Source organism: Hydra viridissima, unplaced genomic scaffold (genome assembly GCF_058129835.1).
Source record: "Hydra viridissima isolate aposymbiotic clone 2 unplaced genomic scaffold, HvirCarnegie_v1 scaffold_12, whole genome shotgun sequence".
NCBI classification, from domain to species: Eukaryota; Metazoa; Cnidaria; class Hydrozoa; order Anthoathecata; family Hydridae; genus Hydra; species Hydra viridissima.
In genome coordinates, this window is record NW_028324311.1 from 1,935,113 (window position 1) to 1,945,960 (window position 10,848).

General features: G+C 30.0%; 1 protein-coding gene across 1 annotated transcript; it reads left to right on the forward strand.

Annotated features, from left to right (window-relative positions):
- The first annotated feature begins 1,380 nt into the window (after positions 1 to 1,380).
- LOC149880702 (uncharacterized) lies at positions 1,381 to 3,067 on the forward strand. Its single transcript, XM_090069263.1, has 3 exons — positions 1,381 to 1,576; positions 1,688 to 1,746; positions 1,977 to 3,067. Exons 1-3 carry the CDS (start codon positions 1,535 to 1,537, stop codon positions 2,317 to 2,319), a joined length of 444 nt encoding a protein of 147 aa, XP_089925389.1. The 5' UTR covers positions 1,381 to 1,534; the 3' UTR covers positions 2,320 to 3,067.
- Positions 3,068 to 10,848: the final 7,781 nt, after the last annotated feature.

The following is a 10,848-nucleotide window of genomic DNA, read 5'->3' on the forward strand; positions in this document are numbered from 1 at the left end:
ATTTGCCCAAACTATTTTAAAATAGGAACCAATCCAGTGAGTACACGATACTTTCCGCACTAAAACTCTGTTGATTAGTTAAAACTAAAGTATGGTAGCATTCTCAGCACTATTCAGCTATTGACTTGTTCAAGCAATTTAAAACATTCAGATTAATACAAAAAACGACTGGAATGACATTAGGAGACGTCAGCAGCTTGATAAGAAAGTGCAGTAGTGCATACATACATACATAGATACAAACATACATACATACATACACACATACATACATACATACATACATACATACATACATACATACATACATACATACATACATACATACATACATACATACATACATACATACATACATACATACATACATACATACATACATACATACATACATACATACATACATACATACATACATACATACATACATACATACATACATACATACATACATACATACATACATACATACATACATACATACATACATACATACATACATACATACATACATACATACATACATACATACATACATACATACATACATACATACATACATACATACATACATACATACATACATACATACATACATACATACATACATACATACATACATACATACATACATACATACATACATACATACATACATACATACATACATACATACATACATACATACATACATACATACAAACATACATACTCTTCGTATTTTTTGAAAACGCCCTTATTAAAAGAAGAGAAAAGAATTTTTTGAAAACAATCTTTAGGAAACCATGAAGAGAGTTTTTAGAGATTAAGAATCTTTCTTAACTTGACATTTTAGGGTTATGGTGTTAAAAGAGAATACTTTCATAGTAAGATTTTATTTCACTAAAAAACGCTTCGGAAAACTAGTTAGTTACTTTAAAAAAACAAAGAAGAACAAGCAGTTATATATGTAATAACATATATATATATATATATATACATATATACATATATATATACATATATATATATATATATAACATATGCTTCGAATTAGGAGAAAGCATATCGTTAGTATTTGCATTATGATATTTTTGTGAAAGCCTTACGCTAATCTAAAGTGTTAGAGGTCAGCGAGTCTACAATTTACACGAACTATAAACGAACTTTACGTCTCCCACTCTAGTAACAACCTCACCAATGCCTTTTTGTTCTTATTAAGTAGTGATTTAAATAGCAAATTAAAAAACAAAAGTTTATAGCAAGCTTTGTGTAATTATTCTTCTGTCTAGTTTAGCGAAAGTATAAAAACATTCTTTTGAGAGCACTCCTTCGACTTGTACACAATGTCTCAATTAAATCAAATGGTCCATATGATCTTTATAAAAAACGAGTCTTTTAAAGCTTTTGTTGTGTTGAATTTAAATGGCTTGAAATATACCGGTTCTCAACCTGATGAACGTGTACTAACCAATATGATAAAAGGACACAACTGATTGTTTCCATGTGCCAATAAAAACAGTTTGTATATTAAGGCAACTGGTTTACGATTAAAATGTCTTGGAAGTTGCTTTTTTTTACAATTTGCTTTTCGTTGGTGAGTATTGAGTAAACTTTACTGTTATTTTGTGTGTGCTATGTGAGAAAAACTCATTTAATCATTATCGAAGTTTTATCGATTTTATAGCAGGATTTCGTTTAACACTAGGTTATTGCCAAACCTCTTTATGAAGAAGATTACGATGACTTTTTCGATGATTTCGAAAGGTAAATGATTCTAGATTTTATTTAACTTAACACACCATATTTTTTGTAACCATATTTTTTAATTAAAACTCATTACAGATACATTTTTAAAGTGGGAACGTTTCAACCTAAAAATAAATTGCTTCAGTATCTTATTTGATAAAGTGGTTTTTAAATTATTTATATATGATTTCTTGTTTCCTTTTTTCTCTAACGACTATAAAATGTAAACTGCGTTTTAATTTTTGAAGTGAAAATCTACTCCGAAAAAAATCACCCAACATAAGCTACACGAATCCAGGAACACCAGTTTCAGACGTACAATTAATAAGAAATTTTCAACGCTTAAACAAGAATGACTTCTTGAAGGAAAATGAGGAGAACAATGATGTGTCTCAGAAAGAATCGCCCTACATAAGCTACACGAATCCAGGAACACCAGTGTCAGACGTACAATTAATAAGAAATTTTCAACGCTTAAACAAGAATGACTTCTTGAAGGAAAATGAGGAGAACAATGATGTGTCTCGGAAAGAATCGCCCTACATAAGCTACACGAATCCAGGAACACCAGTTTCAGTACAATCAAAATGAACTTCTCAACGCTTTAACAAAAAAAACTTCTTGGAGAAAAATGAAGAGAACGATGATGAGTTTTGAAAAGAATCACCCTACAAAACGTATACGTATCCAGGAACAGCATATTCATATTTACAATCAGAAAGAAATTTTCAACGCTTTAACAAGAAAAACTTCTTGGAGGAGAATGAAGATCTGTTTCGAAAAGATGACGATGTGTTTCGAAAAGAATTTCCCTACATAGTCCATCCAAATACAGGAAAAAGAAACTATCAGCGTTCTTATTGAAAATTTGTGCCATATTAACTTTTTCTCTTATTTGGTTGCTTGGTAACGTTATGAATAACATTTAAACACAGCTTTTACTTACTAGTAAATTTTGATTATTGTTCAAAAAATATGTTTTCAAATACCGAAGTAATGGAAACTCAAAATAATATCTGTAACTTGTGAAACACAATAATCTTCTTATACCTCAACATGACGCAGTCTGCTTTAAGACAATTTTTTTCATTTCTAATGCGCTAGATGGTAAAGTTGATAATCAAACAGCTTAGTAACTGCTCAGAACTCTATTCAACTTTAACAGTTTATCTAATTGATCAAGCCTGTCTGAAAATATAAAGAAATAAACCATGTCGATAAAGCAATATCATAATTCCCAAACACTTCTCATTAATGAGAATTTAAAACACTTAAACCAACGTATAAAAGAACAAATAATTGTGTACTTCTTGGCACTCAATCGTTTCTGTTTTTATTCACTGTATAAGATTTAGATTAATGTTAAGCTTACTCATTTGTGCAGATATGTAGTGACTTTAGGAAAAAACTCTTAGATGTGAGGAAAATACAGTTGAATCCCGTTAACTCAAACCCTGGATAAGTCGGACTTTTATTGAGTCGGACGGAATTTCAATTCCCCTTGAATATTCTCTATCAACTTACTGTAAAATCATCCGCTTAAGTCGTACCCTGGTTAAGTCGGACCATTCGCAAACTCGTACTGTTTTTTGGGGTCCCTTCGGCAAAAATCTTCGCTTAACTAGGACTTTTATTTTGAATATGCAAATAAGTGCGTGTAATAACAAAACTTCCAATACTTCAATCTAAATTCCAAACTTTAAACGCTCGAAAATAATACACTTTTGCGTCAAATATATATAAACATAGGTAAACATTTTTACGGAGAGCTTTCGATTTACTTAAGCTTCGATTAAATTCTATTTATTAATAACTATTATATTAAAAATTTAAAAATATCAATTAAAATTCAAAACTACGAACTTTCGAAAATTAATTTCTTTTGCGTCATTTCAAATAGCTTTGAATGCTTCAAAGCTGTTTGAAAAAGAATTGTGCGAGTCACTGAAACAAACATCAATTTCAGACTTTTTTCGTTTGCTGTATAAATTATGTATACAAAAGTATATATTTCACATAAGATTAATTTGTTCAATATATATGTACATAATATTTATATATCGAGGAACATTCGATAAATCTCGAAATCTCAATAAGTCGGACATTTTCACTTATTGAGATTTCGAGACTTATCGAATCTATTGAGATTTCGAGACTTATCGACTTAATGAGAGCTTTGCTTAATTCGAGCATTCGCTAAGTTGGACAAAAAATATATGCTTGAGTCTTCATGCGTTAATTTTCAGCCGCAGAAGCAGTTTTTAGTCTATAAGTGGCTGAATTTTCAGCCGCATAAGATTTAATCAAAATATATACCCCTTTAGAGTCCGAGTTAACGGGATTCTACTGTATACATTTTAAAAGTTGTTTGGCTGTTTAAAGAAAGAATTACTCGTATTACTCTGTTTTGAAGTGAAGTGACTTTAGAAAAACACGGTATTATAAATTATTGTGGGGCACCAATGTACCATTACAAAGAAAAACTAGAAAAAATGTTTTTAAAATGTTTTCAGTAAAGTCTTTATGTTTTTGTTTTCGAACTATACTAATTTTATGCCTCTTGCGATTTTTCTGATAAACTGTTTGGTTTTAAAAACACCAAATAAAGTTAATAACTTTTTTACGACGGGAGTTAGAAAAAAATTGATCCACCCCCGGTCAAGGTGTTTCTATATATCTTATAACCACTAAGTCTTTTGCTGCCTTAATATTTGTGAAAACAAGTAATCGTGACGTTAATCGTAGTTATGTTTCACTAATTATTATTTCTTATTAGCATGGGAAATCATTGAGGGAGATTCTTTGATGAGAAAATTGCAAAATAAATATATATATATATATATATATATATATATATATATATATATATATATATATATATATATATATATATATATATATATATATATGGAATTGTTTGCAAAACCCAAACACCTATTATAGTCAAGCATTTCTACTGAACCCACTTCGTAACTTTTTACATTTTTAATCAATTGACTCAAATGGACGACATTTTTAACCAGTTGAACAAACCAGGACTAATGTAGATAGTAATTATGTAAATTGAAAATTGTTGTCCTGCACTTATATCATAAGGGTTTGATAGAATCCAGTGGTTCTAAATCACTCAATTAGAGTGGAAAATATAGAAAGATATTCAGCAGAGCGTGGTCAGATAATTGCGAGTATAAAAATTACGGTTTATAAAAACAGCTAGAGCTTCTCAGTCATTCAAGACTCGCAAACTTATTGAGTTATTATGTGTTATGTATTATAAAACTGACATGCAACATACAAGGGATTTTGGGATTTGAAATATTTTAGGCTTCTTCATCCCAATGATTTTAAAAAAATAAAAGAACACAACGACATGAATGTCTGCCTATAATGCTACCTTTAATTAGACTAAGTCTAGATTCTTACAGACGTTTATGATAAGATCAAATGGACGGTGTTATGCATAACTAAACCATACCTTTCATTTTTTCGATTGTTAAGTTATTGAAGCCGTTATATTGCTTTTCGTAAGTTCTACATTTTGCAATAATAGATTATCGTGAAATAATAAATGAATTGGTGATCGGTTATAAGTGAACAGTTTTAAAGTTCAAAACAGCATGTTGCAAAAATTAAAACCCAACAGGTTCATATAACCACAAAACCAGAGCAAACAATATTTAATTTGCAAAATAAAACCAAAATACCGTTGGGTTTTTCTTTTGTTAAAATTGAAATGTTCTTTTAAACGTTTCACACTGTCAAGATTAACTATATCAAATTTCAAGTGCGTTTTTCACGAAATGCTAAAAATGCGTGTGGTCTAGTTTTGTACAACACTGTTATTCCTGGCTTCTTACAGGGGTTTCTGATAAGATGGCATTATTATCGAAAGCGGCTTTAATTGCGGCGTCATGCAACAAATACAATAATTTCATTTCTCACATTTTTATGATTTAAAATTTTATTTACACTTCAATCAAGATTATCTCCCTCAGATATCATTAAGTCTAAAAAGGTTAGTTTCAGCTATTCTTAATCCATATTTTTTTAATTTTGCGGTGCATTCAACTTTTAGCGCATCAGTAGAAAGTTTTGTAATTTTATGATGAAGAAGCCAAAAATTTTTCCAAAATTTAAATAGTTTCCATTGATTCAGTTGTTTTCTTTATGTTTAAATTTTAAAAACTTCTAAAAACTTAAATATGTGAAGGGGAAATCGGCCAAATACCTAAACTTTTGGCAAAACCATTTATTTGTATAAAAAGCAAAGATATTGAAGCTTAAACTAAAAATGATTTAAAAGGGTTGCCTTTTGATAAAAGTAAGTATTTTTAGTTTTCAGCTGGGTTTGTCTAAATTCTGAACCTACCTAGTATATGAATCGAACTACTATCAGAATTTATCTAACATATATGAGTTAATAATTATTATTAAAAAGTCTGATGTTCCTTCCGCTCGTCTACACTAAACCCCCAATAATGCAAATAATGCAAGGAAATTCCGCCCACACAATATGTATCTATAAGACCAGAATCTACCTAATATCTGAAACAATCTAAATTCTGAACCTACCTAAATATGAATATATATAAGTAGGTTCAGAATTTCTAGATATATGCCTGATTATGAATCGAGCTAATATAAGAAGTTGTCTAATATACGTATCTTACTCAAGAGCAGAATCAACGTAATATCTAAAACAATATTGTATATGAACTCACCTGATATCTCAATCAAATGAATAAAAAAACAAGAATTTCAATTAAACTAGTTTCAACAATAGAGATTCTGAGGTCCCTTAATTGTTCTTTACTACTTTCCACAAAAATCCCGTTTGTTGAAGATGAAATAGTTGACTTTCAACATTTTGAAATGAGAGAACCATGAAAAAACAATAAAGATCAGAAAAGACGTAGAAAAGATGACTCGTTAACCCATCTTATAGATAAACGATAAAGCGAAAAGAATTAAGTTAAAAGCAACCATCAGAAAATAGGTACACAAGATTACTCGTCGACCTTTCATATAAATAAATGATAAAGTTAAAAGAATTAAGTAAAAATAACAACTACGAACAGACTTACACACGGAGACTTATTCAATCTGCCATGTTAATAAATGATTTAGTGAAAAAAGAAATGTTAAAAACAACGACCGGAAAAGACGTAAACACAATGATTCATCAACCTGTAACGTAAACGATGAAATGGAAACAAGAAATGTTAAATAAAAAACAACTGACACAAGACGTAAAGATTAAGACTCATAAAGGATAAAACGGAAAAAAGAAAAGTAAAAAAAAAAACAACTGCGGAAAAGAAATAAACACGAAGACTCATCAACCGGCCATATCAATAATTGATAAAAAGGTATCGCAGCGGAAAACAACCAAAAACTAATAGCGTTTCAAAAAGAGTTTTTTACGGAGAGGAGAAAAGGGAGATGGATTGAAGGAAGAAGACGCAGTTTGAAAGAGACCTAAAAAATAAGTTTTAGAAAGTTTTTCATCATAATTTTAGAGAGAGAGAAGTTTTGTAAATGAAAAATATTTGAATAAACAAGAAGTTTGGAGAGTGAATAAAAGAGAAAAAGAAGTAGAGAGTTAAATAGAAATCAGAAGAAATATTAATTAAAGAAAAATAACCAGATGTCTCAAATATAGATGAGATCCTCGTGTAGAAAAAGAAATACAAATAGACAAATAGAGGAGCAATCGATAAAAATAGTATCGAGCACTACAATCAGAGTAAGAGAATATTATTTGTATTTATATAAAAGTAATGAATAAAAGGGAGCTAACCTTAACACACTAATAAAACGTTTTTTAGGGTATATTGAATAATAGAATATACTGAGGATGGCAAACACAATCTTAATCCTTTTACACATAATACATTACCCATACACCTCTAAACCCTAAATTTTAAGAAAATTATAAACCGACAAACAGTTAAGCTGTTTAACAAATCATCCTAGTGGGCATTTATCGTCCACACGATATCCGTAAGACGTCCGTAAGACGTCCGTAAGACGTCCGTAAGACGTCCGTAAGACGTCCGTAAGACGTCCGTAAGACGTCCGTAAGACGTCCGTAAGACGTCCGTAAGACGTCCGTAAGACGTAAGTGCGCACGATGCATGCCCTCTGGGATATAAATCATTTAAATATTATGGTTCAAAGTAACAGACTTCATACTAATGGTTTAACAGAAACGTTACTCAATTTGTAAACTAACTGAAAAAAAAAGTTAGAGCTATATAAGAAATACTAAGTCATACTGAGAACATTCAGTATGACTCAGTATTTTATTAAAGTTTTAAATTTTAGGATTTGTGTGGTACACAGTAAGTACCAGTTACCAACAACAACAACTATATTTTCCAATGGGAGTCGTATTCAGTTCATTTACACATTATGACTAAACCTTTAAAACAGATCAAAAATGATTTCCTTTACTTTGGAAACTTTTATTAACTTAACTTGTAAATATGCAATAACAGGTGATGAGGATGAGATACAATATATATATATAATAATATTTCAGTTTTTTAAGATTATTTTAGTTTTTAATTTAATAACGTTTAGGCTAAGCGCACAACTGTTCCTCCTGAGTTTTGGGTTACTGTTGATAAACATATTGGTTATTCTCAGTCATTTTACTATCGAACAGATGTAAAATCAGAGATTGTTAACTATTCTATGTCCTTAGAGGATGCTGAAAACAGGTTTGTATTACAACAGTTATTTATATAAACATTAGCAAAAATGTCATAAGTATTTGTGTTACTAACAAAAAATGGTTACAAAAATAGTTGGGGCGAAATCTTCCCAGGGAACCACATTCACATCCAACATGGAAACTGAGGTCAGTGCAGAGCTTGAAGGTATTGGCATGAAAACCAAAGTTCCGCCTCTTGTTGATGCAGCATTTTCGTCAAGCTCTGATTATCAGACTAATGAAGAATTTTTTACCAAAAATAAAGGTTTTTTTTTTCATGAAATTTTGATTTAAAACATTTTGTATTACTGTTATTACAATTATTATTAATATTAATATTATTACTATTATTATCATAACTATTATTATATATAATTGATATAACTTTTTAATCTATATTTTAATTTAGATATAACTTTTCAATCTTCATTTTTTAGAAACTTCAAAAAGAATATTTAGCAAGATTTTGTTATTCTTTTGTTAAATAGATTGTCAATCGATGTTGGGTTTTTCAGAAGAAATATTTGGGGTGTGGCTGTAAAGAGCTAAAAGGATCTTTTAATATTTCTTGATCTTTTGTAACAGCAGCGTGACAATCTCTGTTTTTCATGTCTGAGAGAATATTTTTAATCATTCATTTCAAAGAATTGTTTTGGATTTTACACTTTACAGTTAATACATAACCATATATAAAGCAAGAGCGAATCACCCTATACGGGAATACCAGTTGACGAAACACAAACACTAACGGTTAATGATAACAAATCCAACCATAAACACCCAACAACCTAAACACAGCACAAAACTCCTGAGAAAAAACTGCTCTTCACAAAAAACGAAAGCATATTAAAATGTTTGAAAAATATAATAATAAAAAAAAAAAGGAAATGGGTTTGTTTATATTCGGAACTAAAGAGGAGCGCGGTTAATGGAAAAAGATCACGATAAGTCATGGTGTTCCAAAACAGTTTAAACAGATGAAACAGCTTTCCAGTTTGGAAGACATTTTTATAGATATCTAAGGCATAAGATTTCCATCAGGATATTGATATTGGATATTGAAAAAGTCATTTGAAAAAAATAACTTATAATATTATTGTATCGTAAACAGGGATTAAAGTAGAGAAGGAAAGAAGCTCGAACTGTACAAAATGTTTAAAGAGTGGGTTCAAAACATTGCGGAACTGCATCTATAAATGCCTAGATATTGTATTTATTATAAATAAAGTACTAAAAAAAATGGAGGAGGGATCTAAATTAGAGATTTTTATGGACGCCTCTTATGTTAAATGCTTATATCAGGAAATGGTATTTTAAGATGAGTTACTTTCTGGTTTACAAGAGGAAATGTATCAAAATAATTACTTAATAATTATTTGAAATAATACATATTTCTTGAGTACAATAGTATATATTATGAAAGTATTCTGATCATTTTGAAACATTTTAGGAATTTCCAAAAAGATTTTATTTCAGTTGATTTTTTTTTCTTTCTACATGGTGTTTCCTCGTAATCTCCTGATCGTCTAGCTACATTCAACCATCCTTTTGCATACTTTTTTGCATAGCTGTTTTACTGATACTTGTTTTGCTCAAGTATCAGTAAAACAACTATCATCATCAATGCTGATAAACTTTAATTATAGATGTTTTACTGATAACATGCTTTGTACATCTGTGCAGATGATATTCATAATTGTAAAACCCCTTTCACATTCTGCATTGTTCACAGGTACAATCATTGATGAAAATACACAAGTTTCAATCTTGGCAATCTGAATTGCTCCAAAGTTAAATAATCGTTATCATTAAAATAACGATTAAAGCGACGAAGTTCCTACTTTGTTAAACAAAATCATCAACCAGATATTTGCATAATCCATTTAGCAAAGTTTCCAAAGTTTCTTGGGAAATTTGTATCTGATTTTGTTCACATGTTGCCATGATTATGGTTCAAAGCACTGGGTTGATTGGGTTAAGATTTGCTTCCATCAACAGATTCTATGCGTGACTTAAAACTTCTTACCATCTGCTGACAGAAGGTGGCTTGATTTATTAAAGGTTGATTTCTACCTTCTGATATACTCAAATCTTGTAAAAAACCGTTTTCGATGACCAGTTTGACCTCATAAACTTAAAGTAATGAAAACTGCTTTTACGAGTATGAAATTTTTTAGTTGATTTGAGTTCTTCTAATGCGTCTTACATTAATGCCTAATTTTTAAAAAGTTATACGTTTGAAAGTGTCTGTGCAAGGCCTTTAAATTTAGATTTCTCCTTTAAGTCACCCGTTGAATCAATTGATGCATTTATGAAATGTAAATGCCAAGCTTTAAAGTTTTGCAAAACGGCATTTACTTGTGCAAAATGATGAGGCAACCACCGTGAATTAAGAACTCGGC

Bases quoted from the DNA above. Each gene is read 5' to 3' on its own strand.
- LOC149880702 (XM_090069263.1), top strand. From the start codon at position 1,535: ATGTCTTGGAAGTTGCTTTTTTTTACAATTTGCTTTTCGTTG. The intron at 1,577-1,687 runs GTGAGTATTGAG...GTTTAACACTAG, and splicing joins TTACAATTTGCTTTTCGTTG to GTTATTGCCAAACCTCTTTA. The intron at 1,747-1,976 runs GTAAATGATTCT...TAATTTTTGAAG, and splicing joins TTTTTCGATGATTTCGAAAG to TGAAAATCTACTCCGAAAAA.